The 18,710-nt window shown below is 43.2% G+C and overlaps 1 protein-coding gene across 1 annotated transcript in view; it reads right to left on the reverse strand.

Moving 5' to 3' along the window:
• asah2 (N-acylsphingosine amidohydrolase 2) overlaps positions 1–18,710 on the reverse strand; it is a 96,195-nt gene that overhangs the window by 15,867 nt on the left and 61,618 nt on the right. The window contains 4 exon segments of the mRNA XM_043712370.1: positions 1,101–1,160; positions 2,963–3,115; positions 8,238–8,333; positions 14,393–14,491. Coding sequence (XP_043568305.1) covers positions 1,101–1,160; positions 2,963–3,115; positions 8,238–8,333; positions 14,393–14,491 — 408 coding nt within the window.

An 18,710-nucleotide genomic window follows, 5' to 3' on the forward strand; every position in this document is an offset into this window, starting at 1 on the left:
GCAAACTAGAACTCTCTCTCGAAAATTGCTGTTGAATTGCATGAACAATAAATGTCTTGATTGAAATTGATTCATTGTCATTAAGTGAGAGGGTTATTCAGTGAGATTGTTGGCAAGCTTCTGAAACTAATACAGGTGGATGGATTAATGATGCAAACCAGCCATGATCCTGGTTCAAAGGGCTGAATGGCCTACTCTGATGTTCTCCATGTGTTTGTCAGTAACTGGGTGCCAAAAAGGTCAATAAAACCATGTGTAGGAGCAGATATAGGTCATTTGGCCCGTCAAGTGTGCTCTGTCATTGAATGGGGTCATGGTTGATCTGATAATCCTAAACTTCACCTTGCTACTTTTCCCCCCCCAAAACCTTTGAATCCCTGAATGATTAAAAATCTGTCTTTCAGCCCTGAATATGCTTATTGACCCAGCCTCAACAGCCCTCTGCAGTAAAAACTTCCTCAAATAGACTATCCTCCGAGAGAAACATTTCCTACATCCATCGTAAATGAGTGATGCATCAGTCTGAGATTTTGCCCTCTGTTCCTAGATTGTCCCACAAAGTGGACAAAAAAAATCTCAGCATCCAAACTGTCAAGCTCTCGATAAAACCTGTATGTTTCCATAAGGCCTCACCTTGACCCCAAACTGCTCAACCTGTCCTCATAAGAAAATCTCTCCATAACGAGGGATCTACTGGGTTGGAATGTGAGGTGTGGATGGGGAGCTGTAAAATGTAAAAGCTGCTGTCACACAGGATTTAAGAATTCTCAGCCAGTTTTTGCTTCTGGTCGAAGTGACTCAGCACACAGGTCAATCAAGCAAGGAGAGGGACTTAAAACATGAAAATCATAAACAGACTCACTTCCCTTTCACTAGTGAGGTTATGCCCATTCTTATGAGTGAGCACAGCCTTTGTTTGAAAGTGTTCAGTATTTGTCATCTTTATCGTGAATACCTTTTGTGATATTGTACTGGAACTCACACCCACTATTTGAAATGACCTATGGTACAGGATGAAAGTGAGTCTTCTGAAGGCGATCTGCTCATTTCAAGTAAGCGCAAATGTTTTAGCACGCCCCTCATACCACAGAATCACATACCATAGAAGCCACCGAGTTCCGAGGATTCCCACTCACAAACGTCACTTCCGCAATATCGCCCTACAGCAAATACAAACATGTGAATAGATATAAATAGCATTGATCCTGGTTGTGCCTTCATTCCGTCAAAGCTAAGCATAAAATATCACAAAGTTAAAAATCACACAACACTGGGTTATAGTCCAACAGGTTTATTTGGAAGCTCTTGCTTTCAGAGCGCTGCTCCTTCATCAGGTGCCCCATCACAACCACCTGATGAAGGAACAGTGCTCCGAAAGCTCATGCTTCTAAATAAACCTGTTGAACTATAACCTGGTATTGTGTGATTTTTAACATTGTAAGCCCAGTTCAACACTGGCACCTCCAAATCATAAAATATCACAACTTCTCAAACCAAACAGTTTAGACATATTTTGAAGTGCAAAGTAATCACATTTCCCACAGCTCACCAAGCATATAAAAATACATATCATAAAGACCTTATTCCTGATGAAGGGCTTATGCACAAAACGTCAATTCTCTTGCTCCTTGGATGCTGCCTGAGCTGCTGTGCTTTTCCAACACCACACTCTTGACTATCATAAAGACCTGTTTAGCTCTTAGCTTGTACTATTTTATTCAATCTACGGTTACCTCTCAAAATCTCACCTTACTCTCAAACAAGAGATTTGCCTCAGTAACCAATAAAAAACCTCATTACCACTTATGCTTCAATGCCCTTGGTCCCAGGTGATCAGCAAAGATTATCTCTCATAAAAGCCGTTTGCTTGGGTTGCAAACACAACGAGATAAAATCATTCTTGGGCAGTCAGGTTTTTAACAGCAGAAAGCTGAGAGTGTAAGCTTTCAGTAGGTTCAGAATGAGAACACAGGAGGATCGATAGGGATAATTTTGTTTCAACGAGGCACTGTGATACAAGGAGAAATTCACCATTTTATACTTTTTCCTGAAACCAAGTCAAACTGAATTCAGTGAGTTTGTTACGGGGCGGGAGGTGTGGGGGGAAGGCTAAATTGGCATCAGGAACACAAATGCCAGACACAAAATTCCAGAAAGAGAGACAGTTTATTTCAGGGGACAAAGTGCCAAAACCACGGGGATGATCCTGCGTGGGTAAGAGGCTAACATGAGGCCAAGCCCCATGACCTACAAAGTTTGGGTCAGTGAAGCGGACCTCATGAAGCACGTAGACCACACGAAAGTTGCAAACTCACAAAACATACCCGGCCCCTCAGAACATCCGGACAGGCTGTCGGGAACCATGGGTTGTTTCCATCTGTCTCGTGAAGAAGCCTCAGAGTTCGAGATGGACACAGTGGATGTCACAACCTCAATGCCTCTAACACCTGAAGAGCATTCATTTCTTCCAAGAGGCTCTGGGTGCAAGAAGCAGGCTATAGTCTGGTGCACATTGCCCATGTCTTAGGCTGAGTTAGAGGAACCGGATCCAGTGCAAAAGCACCCCAGGGGAGGGTACAAGAAAAAGAACAGGCCTACATCCCCGGACATATAGGGAGAGAGACAGAGTGAGTGTAGAGAGGTCAGATCATAGAATATGAGTTCCCTGGTTGGGGCTGTTAACCTGGTCCATTGAGGGAATCATAGCTGACAGATATAAACAGGAGTGTCAGAGGTTCTGCTCACTCTAGGAGCCAGCTCTGAGGAAGCTGGATCAGTGTGAACATGTAAATAAAGGATGACTTGGTGAAGCGATACCGGCCTCTGGGAAGTTATTCCCAAAGGGAAAACCATGTGCTGATTAAACAGCTGAAATCTGCAGCAGTAATTCATAATTCCTTCCAATTCCCAAATTTTGTAAACATGTTAATTATGGAAATATGGATAAACATGCATTACTTACCAGTCTGTATGATCCTTGCACATCTATTAGTACATCACCAAAAGATGTATTAGCCGGCGTTTTATCAACTGGATTCGGGAACAGCAATGAGATCAGCTGCTTGTCAGAAAAATTGGGTGGCTCTGGACCTTTGGGCAACTGATTGACAGAATCCTAGAGCATGGGAAACAATTACAGTTTATAATAAGCCTTTTGCTGGTTATAGACCCAACTAGAAAGGAAGGAAATGCTTCTGAAATTAACTGAGGAAATTAGATAAAGTACTGTAGTCACATAGTTTGAACAAGGTGTCATTTATGGCGTTAGAACTGGATCAGGATAAAGCAACTAAAAATAAGTTCACTTCCGAGTGCTCAAGCAACATTGCCGAAAACAAGATATTTCATCTGGTAAACAGGAGGTCGGAATGGTCTACAAGTTCAGTCTGAATGAGCTGTTGTAGAATTTAAAGGATATGTAGATGGACCTCTGATGTAAGCTGTTGCGTAGCTGTAACCTCAGCAGCCATGTATTAGTACTGAGGGAGGCTGGAACCCATACTGTGCAGTGCATGCTAGTCTGCAGCCTTGCCATCATGCACAATTGTTTAATAAACAGTGTTAACTTAGAAGCCTGGCCTGAGCTGAAAAGAAAACCTGAAGAATCCATTTTAGAACATGTTACTACATGGTGGCTGCAGTGAACACACCGGTAAGATATAGATGGTGCTTTTCTTAGAAGGATCTGAAGATTTGTGAGGCAATGTTTGCGTGAGCATGGGGCACGACTGATTGAAAAAGCAAAAAATTCTCAAAAGACTTCCCAAGCATCGAGACTTGACGGCTTACACAAAGTAGGATGAAGTAGTTGAAGGTGAGGTAAGATGAGGCATACTCCAAAGTGGAAACATGCTTGCAGCAGCTCAGTAGTCCTTTCCTTTCCAAGTCCCTTCAATGCTGTTGAAGGAATGATAAGGGCACATGGATTGGAGTTGTGGTACAGAGTCCCCACAGGTCTGTTTTGAAGCAGAAACAGCAACAGTTCCAGCCCGCTGAAGAGATCCTTAACCAGCAAGGTGTTGGTGAAACCTCAGGAGAAAGTTTCAGTCAGCCCCAGTGGCCTTTGATGTTTACTTCCAAGAATTTTATTATTGAATGCACCAAGTATAAACAAGGATCCCATTTGACTCAATGCACTCCATTGAGGATTTATATAAGGTGACTATTTTTATGAACACAGTATTCAGCAATGAACTCATTCAGATTCTTGACACCATACTGCTGATCTAGTCTAATCTGAACAGGCTTGACAAGATACAGCAAGTGATGCAATGGATGAGGCAGGATCAACCATAAAATACAATCCCCAGGAGATGGTTCAACACAAGCCTGAACCTCAGCTTGACTCCATTCATTGGCTAGGCCCAAAGATGTCTGCCTCTTCCTACAGAAGCCTACCAAAAATGTTCAAAATAAAGGTAGGAACCACCATTTGAACTGTTGGCATTTTAATGGAAGGAAGCATTGCAAGCATGAATATTGTCCAGCAGGAGGCACACAATTTATCCTAGCAGGCTCGAACACTTTCAATAACTTTGCTATTTCAAAAATAAGGGCTGAAAATGTGTTGCTGGAAAAGCGCAGCAGGTCAGGCAGCATCCAAGGAGCAGGAGAATCGACGTTTCGGGCATGAGCCCTTCAGGAACATGGAAGAAGAACAGTAGAGTTCCTTTGCAAGTCTGTGAGAGTGTTGTCCTGAGCTGGGGTAGGGCTAATTGTAGGGAATGTAGGTAGCAGCACATGGCTGCAAGCGTGGAGCGGAGGATCAGGAGGGAGGTCTGTTGCTGGAGGCTTCGGATTTGTTGTAGGTACTGGTTGTCCTGGTTGGTCTGAACGTAGTCCGGAGTCCGTGCAGGGTCAGTCGGTTCCGTAGGCAGGTGCTGAGGAAGGAGATGTGGCTGTGGTAGCGAGTCTGTTTGAGAACGTGGCTGAAGAGCTTCTGGGCAGAGGAGATGACCTGGGGGGTGCAGTGAGAGAGGGACTCACTGAAATCCTTGTAGAGGGAGGAAGAGAGCTTCTTCAAGGAAGGCATCCTTGCAAGGGGATTCGCAGTAGGTTAAAATCTTCTGGGAGAAAGTGAGGACTGCAGATGCTGGAGATCAGAGCTAAAAATGTGTTGCTGGAAAAGCGCAGGTCAGGCAGCATCCAAGGAGCAGGAAAATCGACGTTTCGGGCATGAGCCCTTCTTCAGGCTTCACATCAACAAACATCCACTCCTACCACAACACAGAGTAGCAACAGCATGTACTATCTACAAGATGCACTGCAGAAATTCACCAAAGATTCATAGAGAGCACCTTCCCAAACCTATGACCACGAAGGACAAGAGCAGCAGATATATGGGAACACCACCACTTTCAATTCGCCTCAAAGCACTCACCGTCCTGACTTGGAAATATATAGCTATTCCTTTGTATTCACTGGGTCTAAATCTGGAATTCCCTTCCAAATGGCATTGTGGGTCTACCTGTGAGTGTCAGGAGATAGAGGGCAGCAGTTCAAGAAGGGTGCTCACCACCATCTTCTCAAGAGCCATTGCAGTTGGAAAATAAATGGTGGCCACCCAATGACGGCCACAGTCAATGATTGAATTAAAAAATACCATGCAACTAGCACAGCCAGTTCCACCTTTCAAGACTCTTCAAATCTCGATGCAGTACACTAAGAACTCTCTGATACTTTTCCACATTAGACTGAGTAAAATTCTTTAATTACTCCAATGTGGATGCTAGTTTAGGTGACCAACAGTGTTATTGGAAAGAACATGGTGTGAATCTATTGATGATGCAATAAAAGTGTCAATACTTCCAGCTTTACAAGGTGGTCACAATGATCTTTCATTTGGCAGTATGCCTCATGTGATTATCCAAGAATACAAAGGACTGAAAATTTGGTACTGACAGAAAATTCTCCAACAACACTGAAGCATGATAATACTATTCTGTTTCTGAATGAGTGTCTGGAAGATTCTCCATCTTCGTCCACAGACACTGTCAGACGTGATGGCAGTCAAAACTGAGATTCCTTCCCTCTCACCTTTTAATCCCGGATACCTTGCAGTAACCTGAGATGCCATTTTGACAGTCCTGACTGAGAATCATCCAGTGTCAGCAATAACCTTTGAAGAGATTTTTGTTCATTCTTCGTAGTTCCTCCAGGAATCGTTCAAAGAAGTGAATTGATACTTTGCAGTCTTCCCGAAGGTTCACTCCTTTCTTCACTCTACACCTGAGAATGTGGTAGAAGGACCTTAAGATGTCATCGCCCTTCTGCTGTAGTTGACCAATGATGCTGCTCAGCTCTTCTTCAATGGTTCAACTTCCCCCTTGAACAGTCTTTCATTGTCAGATCTTCTCTTCAACAGAAGATAGCGTGAAAGAGACAAAACTAATTGCTGTTCAGTCAAGCAGAAGTTGTACCCTCTCTGTGCGCTCCATCCACATTTAGCTTGATACAGTAGACTGTAGGCCGACTATCCTCTCAGTATGATAGGGTAGGATACAGGATGATGTTAGTGTTCCCATTGATTTGGTTCAAGCTGCTAGAAGTACAAATTCAGGTCTACCAGCCCATTTCATACAAGGAAAATTTTTGAAGTCTCCACTGCACTTGAACTAATGAAGAATGGCGTTTGAAGGAGATGTTAGAGATGGACATTCAGTCAATGATGGAAAAGTTTCAGTTCAATGTTTCAGTTCATAATGTCAAGAAAACACATTTAGTTCATAATGTTGGAAACTGACAAGGTGGTTTGGAAGATGTAGAGATAAAGTTTAATGAATGTGTAGATGAGGCTGAGATAAGCTGTGACCTCGGTGGTCATGTGCTAATATTCTAAGAGATTGGAATCTGTACAACACAGAACTTGCTGCACTGTAGAATTACCATCACATAGAGTCCAGTAACAAAGATTGTTTAACAGTAGCCTGGGCATTTGGCTGAAGTCTCAAAAGTACCCAATTTAGAACAGTTTACAAAAGCCACGTTTTGTGATTCAGCACCCTGATGAGTTTTAGTATAATCGGATTCTGAAAACATGTTATGAAATAAAATCCTAAAAAAATTTAAATTATATAACTGTTCGACTTTTGAAAGTAGGTGAAGCTTGAAACTGTTAAATACAATGTCTGGCTTGAATATCCATCAGTAACTGCGAGGTTGGATCAATTCATAATTTGGCATGATTTCTAATGGGAAAAGATGGCATTTTTTACAAATTTGTGCCCTAGTCGCGTATCTCCCAGTTCATCCGGAATATTCCATGTACAGACGGTCACCGATTTACAAATGTTCGACTTATGATTACTTTATACTTATGAATGAGATTCCATATTAACATTAATTCTAAAGATCCAATATCTGAGCATTTGTTCGTATGTACAGCTATTTTATATTGTACTGTATTGTTCTCCCACTTTAGATTAGATTAGATTACATTACATTACAGTGTGGAAACAGGCCCTTCGGCCCAACAAGTCCACACCGACCCGCCGAAGCGAAACCCACCCATACCCCTACATTTACCCCTTACCTAACACTAGGGACAATTTAGCATGGCCAATTCACCTAACCCTGCACATCTTTTGGACTGTGGGAGGAAACCGGAGCACCCGGGGAGAACGTGCAAACTCCACTCAGTCAGTCGCCTGAGGCGGGAATTGAACCCGGGTCTCAGGCGCTGTGAGGCAGCAGTGCTAACCACTGTGCCACCGTGCCGCCCACTTGTGTACAATTCTACTTACAACTTACAAACCTACTCAGAATTGGAACCCTTTCATAACCTGGGGACTGCCTATACTGGAAATGGCGAGAAAAGTCCACTGAGGCATCTCGTTTTCTAGTTTTTAAGATATTACACCAAGTCTAACACACTGTATCATGACAGGACTATAATTACGCATCTCACATATCCAAGATACAGATTGTATCATTACATTTTTGTAGGGGTAAACCCAAGTTTCCCAAATACATGGAACTGTCTTAACCTTTAACTCTGGGCACAGTAAAAGCATGAAATAAAATTACTAGATTTAAACAAAAGCAACTTTCGACAAGCTAGTGTCTAATCACATACATTAACTTAATTGACTTGGGGTTCATATCTGTATGGTAATTTATTTATAAAATTGAAAATAAAATTAATGAAAGAGGTTAATCTATGTTTGCTTGGACCATTCATCAGCAGGGTTTCAGATAATCAGCTCTGAAAATGAAAAACAATAAACATGCAGACTGACCTCTGCTATGGCCTTAGCCAAACCTTTAAACTGTTGGATGTAGGCTGAGAGTGTGTGAGGTCCATATATGGTTGATGCAGCCTCATAGCGTTGAACCTGTTAAACAAATGAATATTAATTAATTATCTGAAGGGCAGAAATAAACTGCAACAATGAGTTACTAAACTCAATGCTAAGGAATTAATACTGTTGGTGGAACAGATGGACCTAATATAGGTCCAGTATTGAAATTTGGGTGGTGTTTATTGAAGAAATTGCATAGCAGCCCGCTGCTGGTAAGGTCCAATGAACTTATTGAAACAGCATCAGTTATTGTCAGGGCAACTGAATTTTCAATAGGATCCCTACTGGCATTTGTGAAGGACTGATACCCTGCTTCAGGTGCTAGCCTTGGTTGGCTTTTTCTGCCCTGACCAAATGATGTGGGCTGCATACCTGGAAGCACATGTGCCCCAACACTATCCTAGAATCATAGAATGCCTACAGTGTGGAAACAGGTCATTCAGACCAACACATCCATACCAACCCTCTGAAGAGTAACATCGAGACCTTAAACTATTACTCTACATTTACCCCTGAATAATGCAACTAACCTACACATCCCTGAACACTGTGGGTAACTTAGCATGGCCAACTCACTTAACCTGCACATCTTTGGACTGTGGGAGTAAACGGGAGCACCTGGAGGAAACCCACAGAGGCATGGAGTATGTGCAAACTCCACACAGACAGTCACCCAAGGCTGGAATCGAAATACTCAGTAGCTAAATTACTTAGATGCTAAGTCACTCATTTTGCGCTCAGACATTTGGAGTATCACAGGTGAACTTCTCCCCTACGCACCATTCTGCAGGAGGAACAAAAATCTACTTTGACTTTGGACAAAACAAATTGCACCAATCTTCAGATTGTGTCATGCATTCAATTCATTGGCAATGACATGTCTCAATCCTCATCCCGACTTCAGAAATTCACATCAAACAAGGGCATGAGCTGGAGAAACAGCATGTGTAGATTGAAGGTAATGAATACTGATTTTAAATAAGGGACACATTAGGCAATGTCCAAAGTCTCTGACTGTAGAAGAGTAATTTTCAAGAAATCGCTGCCTAAGTTTGATGGCACAGAGGAAAGAGTGAAGCGAGGTCAAATATAGACACTAGTCTGAAACCTCTCTCGGCTTGGAGGGTAGGCCTGAAAGTTCAAATTGAACCTTCCATGTACAGTATAGGTGTAAAATTACACAATTTCTGACTGAGCCACTAGATGGAGAACTGTGCTAAAGCAAAGCGCTCCATATGTCAGCTTCATGTTGAACAGTAATGCTGAGGGCACACCGAAGTAAAGGAATATAATGACTAACGTTGTAGAAGCAAATTTCTGATGAATCTCCAGCCCGTTCAATTTGACTGATAAAAACTCATAAATGACTTGAGCAGAAATAACATTTTGGATTGTAAAGGGTCTCTGCAAATTCTAAAATTACAGTGTTAAAAATCTCACTACACCAAGTTATAGTCCAACAGGTTTATTTGGAAGCACTAACTTTCGGAGCACTGCTCCTTCATCAGGTGGTTGTGACAACCTCTTGATGAAGGAGTAGCGCTCCAAAAGCTAGTGCTTCCAAATAAACCTGTTGGACTATAACCTGGTGTTATGAGATTTTTAACTTTGTACACCCAGTCCAACACCGGTTCCTCCAAATCATAAAATTACATGAGCTGCTAGCTGAATTGAGAGTGATTAGTGGGGAAGAAAATGTGGAAACTGAAACCTAAAAGCATTCTATGCTGTAGGAAGTTTCCTCTTGGAATCAAACCTATCAGAAACCATAAACCCATTTCCCCAGTAGTGACAACTCTGAAAATCAAGAGCCTGGGATTAATAACAATGACCAAAGATGAAGTCGTCCTTTGCCCCTTGCAATTAGTGAGGAAACCAACAGAAAACAAACCATTTACAAAATCTAATTGCAATGATCCTCTTCATTATTCATTACCCTCATCTATACAGAGTAAACCACTGACCGAATTTTATTTTCAATTGTTCACAGGTTGTATGCATCAACTGGACCAGCAGTTATTGCCCATCTGTAATTGCTGTTGAGAAGGTGGTAGTTTGCCCTCCAGGTCATTGTTATCTAAGATTAGAACTGCAGAATTCAGAGATGGAGAGAGAACTAGGTATTTGTGTACAACAGCGAAAGTTAATATGCAGGTAGAAGGCTAACTCCATGCTATCCTTTATGATGAGAGCAATTGGACGTAAAAATAAGGATGTCGTGCTTCAGTTACAGAGGGCATAGCTGATATCATAACTTGAACACTATGTGCAGCTTTGATCTCTCTGTTTCCGGAAGAATGAGGTGAGGGATGAGGTGAGGGATGAGGTGAGGGATGAGGGGAAGATTCATACATTTCTGGGTGATGAAATGGTCCAGCTCCATTATCTGATCTTTCCAGATCCGACCCGTTCACAGGGCAACTGTGAACCGCTGTTAGCAGTATTCAATTGATTTCATTCCTTTCCAACTTTAGGAAAAATAATTGGAGCACCCAAATTGCTATCTTGCCTTGTCTCAGTAAATGTGACACAAACTGGGAATTAAATCTAGAATATTCCATATCGGTATCACTAAGTGATGTTATTATCTGCTCTGATAGCTAGAAATTAAAGTACACATTTTTGCACGTTCTCTTGATTAAAAAGTGCATCTGTTATGATTTCTCACCAGCTCAGGAGACGATCAGCTTGGGTGTCACAGAAAGATTGAAATCCAGGGAAACTCCGGTAAAAGTCAAACTCATCACCTGGTTGAGGAAGCCCATTGGAGGCTTTGGTAGTTGAAACCACTGTCCCCAAAACATGCTGCACAAAGGGGAGAGAAAAATACACTGACTGATTAGATGTTATGTCCCTAAATCACAAAGCAATCTGGTAGCCCAAAATAAAACAAGATCAAATGTGCAGTTTTGGTCTTTTTATTTAAGGAATGATGTAAGTGCAGCATGGTGGCTCAGTGGTTAGCACTGCTGGCTCACAGCACCGCTGGCTCACAGCACCAGGAACCGGGGATCGATTCCTGCCTCGTGGAGTTTGCACGTACTCCCCAGTCTGCATGGGTTTTTCCTGGGTGCTGTAGCTTTCTCCCACAATCCAAAGATGTGCAGGTTAGGTGAATTGGCCATGCTAAATTGCTCGTAGTGTTAGGTGCATTAGTCAGAGGTAAATGTAGGGGAATAGGTCTGGGTGTGTTGCTCTTTGGAGGATCATGTGAACTTGTTGGGCTGAAGGGCCTGTTCCCATACTGTGGGGAATTCAATCAAAAATCTAAATGTGTTGGAAGTGGGAAGAGTTACTAAACAGTTACCTTGAAGAAGGGGTAGCCTAATGAGAATAGGTTACTTCTTGTAGGTGGGTTGAGAATTAAGTCACACTGATTTAAAATTACAGGTTGGCCTTTTAGGCTAGATGAAGGGAATGGTGGAAATGGCGGCTGATGGTCCTTTGGATGCTAGTGGGATGGTAGATGAGGACAAAGGGGATCCTATCACTGTTGTGAGAGAGAACAGAGGGGATGAAGGCCAAAGTGCTGGAAATGGAGAGGGATTGAGGGCCAAAGTACGAGCAATGGGGTCCCTGAGAGCCACAGCTGAGGAAGAAGTTGGATATTTTGAATGCCCCCTTGTCAAAGTTGACATCATCAGAACAAATGTAATAGAGACGGAGGAACTGAAAGAATGGAATAGTCTTTACAGAAAGCAGGGTGAGAGGTCATATAGTGATAGTAACTGTGGGAGTCAGTGAGTTTGTAGTGTATACTGGTGGCCAGCCTATTCCCAGAAAGGGAAGATTCAGAGATGTACCAGGTGAAGGTGTGAGCGGAGTTGAAATTGGAAGCAAAGTTGATAAACGTTTCCAATTCCAGATGAGAGAAGGAAGTAGTAGAACTGGAAAAAGGAATGTTCCACATTACCCACAGAGACAGGCATAACTGGGCCCCACGTGGGTACTCATGACCAGACTGGTGTCCTGAAGAAAGTGAGAAGCTATTTAAAGTGAGGATGAGCTTGGCCAAGTGGAGAAGGGTGGTGGTGGAGGATGAGAACAGTTCAAGCTTTTTTTTCCAAGACGACATTGCAGGCCCGAGACCATCCTGATTGGGCATGGATGAGTAACGGGATTGTGCATATATTGGAGGAAGAAGCGCCTGGAGCCCATGAATTAGAAATTTTGAAATTAACGAAAAGTGTCAAAGGAATTGTGGATGTAAGTGGGAAGGTATTGGATGAGGGGAAAAAAAACAAGTTGAGCTAGAAAGAGATGAGTTCTGTGAGGTAGGAGCAGGCAAAAGCAATGAGTCTTCCCAGGTAATCCTGTTTGTGGATTTTGTGAACGAGGTGGAAATGGGCTGTGCAGGGGTGTGCGACTATGAGTTTAGATACAGTTGGTGGCAGTGATGGAAATCACCAGATGAAATAAAGTTAGTGACCATTGTAGATCCAACAACTCAATGTTCGATGGTGGGGTCACGGTCCAGGGGGAGAAAAGAGGCATCCTAGAGCTGGCACTCAGCCTCTGCAACGTAGAGGCCAGTACACCACACAAAAGCAGCACCACAGGCTTGATCACAAAGTCAGGATTGGAATTGAGAGCACGGATTGCAGTCAGTTCAAAGGGTTTGAATGGGTGACGATGGGAGAGACATTGAGGGGACCAGTGTCAGATCTCAATCCTGAGCTGCTGCCTGATCTGAAGACCTTTCATTTATGTATTGCCCACGATCATCCCTAACCCAGTAGTTGGTCAGATGGTGCCACAGTAAATACAGTCAGGGGAGCTAGGGCACATGAAATCTTGTGGCATTTGTCCGGCTAGGGCTAGGGCTAGGGCTAGGGCAAACCCTAATGACAGCCGCCCCCTCCCCCACCATCATCACCCCCGGCTGACGGACCTACCCACCACCGTCCACGTCGGAGTTGAAGAACACATGAGGGAGGGGGGGAGGGGGGGAGGGGGGGGGCTTTTTATTTGTCATTTCTACCATATACAACTGATACAGCATTCCCCCAGGACTGAGTGTGCTACATGGACAGCACAGACTATATACTTATACATGGCATAAAGTGTGTAAGAAGTGCAAAACACAAGTCACAGTGTAACAGAAGAACGATAAATAAAAGACATTTTTCGAGCAGCAATCCGAAACCGTGCAAAGAATTTCAGATGAAAAAGAGTTTGATTATACGGTGTTCAGGAGCATGACTTGAGGGAAGAAACTATTGCACAGTCTGGCCGTGAGAGACTGAATACTCCAGCACCTTCTGCCGGATGGCAGGAGGGAGAAGAGTTTGAGTGAGAGGTGTATGGGATCTTCCACAATGCTCTTAGCCTTTCGGATGCAGCGTGTGGTGTAAGTGTCTGTAATGGAGGGAAGAGAGACCCCGATGATCCTCTCAGTTGTCCTCACTATCTGTTGTAGGGTCTTACAATCGGGAGCAATTCCCGAACCAGGCAGTGATGCAGCAGCTCAGGGTATCCTCTGTAGAATGTGGCGACAATGGGGTGGTGGGAGGTGGGCTTTCCTCAGCCTGCACATAAAGTAGAGACACTACTGGGCTTTCTTGGCTATGGGGCTGTTGTTGAGGGTCCAAGTGAGATTCTCTGCCAAGTGAACACCAAGAAATGCGGTGGTCTTCATGATCTCCACGGGGGAGCCGTCAATGTCCAGCAGAGAGTGGTCATTCCGTGACTTCCTGAAGTCAACAACCATCTCTTTTGACTCTCTTTGTTCAGAGACAGATTGTTGGCTCTGCACCAGTATGTTAGCTGTTGCACTTCCTCTCTGTACGCTGACTCGTCATTCATGCTGATGATCATCAGCAAATTTGATGTGATTTAACCTGAGCATTGCTGCACAGTTGTGTGGGTTCACCAGCTAGGCACTGGGAAAGAATGGGTTATCTGATGAAGATAATTTGGAAGACCAAAGCCAGGAACCAACAAATGTTTACCCTTGAATTAATTAAGAATGGTTATAATTTTAAAAGGAAAAAGAACAAGCAAGTATTCTGGTGCAATTTTATTAATTTAAATTATGTTTCCACAACACAAAACCTGTTGTTAAAGTACCCTCTGAAAATATGGTTCATTACCTGATATTCTTCATATGTCGTGATGTAATGTGTATAAACATTACATAGTCCTGAGAGAACGACATCAACATCCTTCAATGACCCAGTGGATTCAAGCTCCTGCCAGGGAAGAAGTTAGGCATCTATTATTACTGCATCGACAATATCGGTGATAATAGGAGCATTTATTAGCCCTTCTTAATAGTTAGTTCCCTTCATTCAAAACTGCTTGACAATTTCTAATATTAAATATTATTAAGTATCATCTGACAATATATAATAATTGCCTTGGGCATTAAGGTTTGAGGGAGTTTATTGACAGAGAGGTTTTGGTCAGGGAGTTTATTAACGGAGGGTTAGGGTTTTGGTCAGGGAGTTTATTAACAGAGGGTTAGGGTTTTGGTCAGGGAGTTTATTAACGGAGGGTTAGGGTTTTGGTCAGGGAGTTTATTAACAGAGGGTTAGGGTTTTGGTCAGGGAGTTTATTAACGGAGGGTTAGGGTTTTGGTCAGGGAGTTTATTAACAGAGGGTTAGGGTTTTGGTCAGGGAGTTTATTAACGGAGGGTTAGGGTTTTGGTCAGGGAGTTTATTAACAGAGGGTTAGGGTTTTGGTCAGGGAGTTTATTAACGGAGGGTTAGGGTTTTGGTCAGGGAGTTTATTAACAGAGGGTTAGGGTTTTGGTCAGGGAGTTTATTAACGGAGGGTTAGGGTTTTGGTCAGGGAGTTTATTAACAGAGGGTTAGGGTTTTGGTCAGGGAGTTTATTAACGGAGGGTTAGGGTTTTGGTCAGGGAGTTTATTAACAGAGGGTTAGGGTTTTGGTCAGGGAGTTGGAGATTCGACGTTTCGGGCACAGGCCCTTCTTCAGGTTTCCTGAAGAAGGGCCTGTGCCCGAAACGTCGAATCTCCTGTTCCCTGGATGCTGCCTGACCTGCTGTGCTGTTCCAGCAATAAAGTTTCAACAATACATAATAATTGCCTTGGGCATTAAGGTTTGAGGGAGTTTATTGACAGAGAGGTTTTGGTCAGGGAGTTTATTAACGGAGGGTTAGGGTTTTGGTCAGGGAGTTTATTAACAGAGGGTTAGGGTTTTGGTCAGGAATGTGCTTGTTTCTTGTCAAGCTTTCTGATTTAGTAAGCTTGGTTTCATACTACTGTTGTAATATGGCTATCACTCTGGCCAAGATCACTCATGACTGTGTGGAGGGGGCCATTTTCTTTTAAGGGACACAGTAATTCTTTCAGTACTGGAGCACGCTCTGATGTCCTTATGGTTAGTTCAGGATTTGCTATTAACTGAGGTGTGGGGGATGGGAGCTAATGATTGACGATGTTTGACACTAAGTGAGGGATGTAGCAACAAGCAACAGAGATTTTGAAAAATTTAGAGACAGATTTGAATCTCCTTGAAAGTACAGGCATACACTACAATCAGATCAACTTTGAGTTACTCACTTAGCATATAAAAACTTAACATACCCAGAGAACATTTCCCCCAAAATAAATGACATGAACAGAATCTCAGCATTTAAAGAGAAGTAAGGAAAAACTCCATTTATTTCACACCACAGGAAGTCCCAGAGGTTTCATAGCATTTTGCTCTTGATTAGCAGTCAATGTTTTAAGATGGCCTTATGAATTTATTTCCACTTGTTGCAGACTACCTACATTTATCATTTTAGATTCGATTCGATTCGATTCCCTACAGTATGGAAACAGGCCCTTCGGCCCAACCAGTCCACACTTTCACACCGAAGAGTAACCCTTCCAGACCCATTTCCCTCTGACTAATGCACTTAACACTATGGGCAATTTAATATGGTCAATTCACCTTACCTGCGCATCTTTGGATTGTGGGAGGAAACCGGAGCACCCGGAGGAAACCCACACAGACACGAGGAGAACGTGCAAACTCCACACAGTCGGTTGCCCGAGGCTGAAATCGAACCTGGGACCCTGGTGCTGTGAGGCAGCAGTGCTAACCACTGAGCCAGCGTGCCATCCATTTATAAGTTTAAATTCAAATATTCACAGACAATTCGACAAAAGTGCAATGGGGCACGAGAATACTAAAAGTAGGCAATACATGAATGTTCATGCTTTAAAAAGCTGACGGTGCAATAATACTGAAACAAGAAGTAATGGCAGGATGTGAGGGGTTAGCAGCTGTGAGTTAAGTTTTACAATGACAACTTGGGGGACCCAGGCACTAGAAAAGAACAAACTGAAATTGCTCACTCGTATGTACTAGTACCGACAAAGGTCAAACTGTCCCCCTCACACATGTCCCCAAACAGTGGTGTAATTAGAATGATAGACTGTAGGGGGAGGTGTAATATAATGGATTAGAATTTTAGACGGGAAGAGGAAATATAGTGCCATGAATTAGAATCATAGACTGCAGGGGACGATGTGGAATAATAAATTAGAATCAGAGACTTGGAGAAGGTGAAGTGTAAGGGGTTAATTCTAGTTGCATAATGTGCTCATGATTACAACATCACATGAAGCAAGGCAACATCACATGATCTTGCTCACTTACAGCAACATGCCAAGTTAAAGCCACAGTAATGGGCTGCTTAATGAAGTTATTGTGCCCTTCCTTACTTCTCTTTAAATCCTCAGCAAATTCTGCACTAGTACAACAAGACCAATAATGCACATATAGTGTTAAACTCAGAGTACATATACTCAGAGTACAGAACACATATAGAGTTAAACTCAGTTCCTTTAATGCCAAAGAAACAATAAAAATTTTCACAAATGATGCTAACTCCAGAGGTTAGCTGTGACCTTCAGTTCTTTGCCTAAAGGTCGGGGGTTCAAGTCTGTCTCCAGTGCCCTGAGCACAAAAGCTACACTGACACTCTAGTTCAGCACTCTAAGGCATTATCATTATGAGAGTTAAACTCAAATCAACTCAGAGCCTGTCTACCTACTCAAGTAGACATAAAAATTCTCATGGACACTACTGCAAAGAGTATCAGCGAGGATCTTCCAGGTATCATGACCAAGATTTACTTTTTGAACAAACATTATTGGAAATATATAACTATTCGGTATTTACAGCTGATGGAAGCTAGCTGTATGTAAAATGGTTACATTTTCTAAGTAATTCATTGGCAGTAAAATGATTTTTGGCTTCCAGAAATTGTGACAGGTTCTCAAAATAACAAAATGTTTCTTTTACTTATCAACTGACAGTGCACCAAGTTAACATTTCAAAGGTTTTATAGTAATTTCAGCACTTAAGAGTTTAATGGGGCGATTAATGTTAGCAAGGAAATGAGGCTGAGGTTGCTACACAGTATATTTGAGTTGCAGTGAGCTGTGCTCTATAGTTTATATTCACGTTACAAAGCAGGTTCAGGCATTGTGCAGAGGCTGTTATGAAGTGGGAAGGTCAGAAAGATGGAATCACTCAGGGCCATTCCTGTAAATAGGGATGAACAGGAAAGCAGACAGACTGCTTATTCACCATGGATATCCAATCCCTCTACACCTCCATCCGCCACGACCATGGCCTCCAAGCCCTCTGTTTCTTCCTCTCCCGACATCCGCAACAGTACCCTTCCACTGACACACTCATTCGTTTGGCCGAACTGGTCCTCACCCTTAACAATTTCTCCTTTGAATCCTCCCACTTCCACCAGACCAAAGGGGTAGCCATGGGAACCCGTATGGGCCCCAGCTATGCCTGTCTCTTTGTTGGCTACGTAGAACAGTCCATCTGCCACAGTTACACCGGCACCACTCCCCACCTCTTCCTCCGCTACATTGATGACTGCATTGGCGCCACCTCGTGCTCCCGCGAGGAGGTTGAGTAATTCATTAACTTCACCAACACATTCCACCCTGACCTTAAATCCACCTGGACCACCTCTGACACCTCCCTCCCCTTCCTGGACCTCTCCATTTCCATTAATGGCGACCGACTTGACACCGACATTTTTTTACAAACCAACCGACTCCCACAGCTACCTGGATTACCCCTCTTCCCACCCTACCTCCTGCAAAAATGCCATCCCGTATTCCTAATTCTTCCGCCTCCGCCGTATCTGTTCCCAGGAGGACCAGTATCACCACAGAACATACCAGATGGCCTCCTTCTTTAGAGACCGCAATTTCCCTTCCCACGTGGTTAAAGATGCCCTCCAACGCATCTCGCCCACATCCCGCACCTCCACCCTCAGACCCCACCCCTCCAACCGTAACAAGGACAGAACGCCCCAGTGCTCACCTTCCACCCTACCTTCGCATAAACCACATCATCCAATGACATTTCTGCCATCTCCAAACAGATCCCACCACCAAGGATATATTTCCCTCCCCACCCCT

The sequence above is a fragment of the Chiloscyllium plagiosum genome, chromosome 22 (genome assembly GCF_004010195.1).
Source record: "Chiloscyllium plagiosum isolate BGI_BamShark_2017 chromosome 22, ASM401019v2, whole genome shotgun sequence".
Classification (NCBI taxonomy): Eukaryota; Metazoa; Chordata; class Chondrichthyes; order Orectolobiformes; family Hemiscylliidae; genus Chiloscyllium; species Chiloscyllium plagiosum.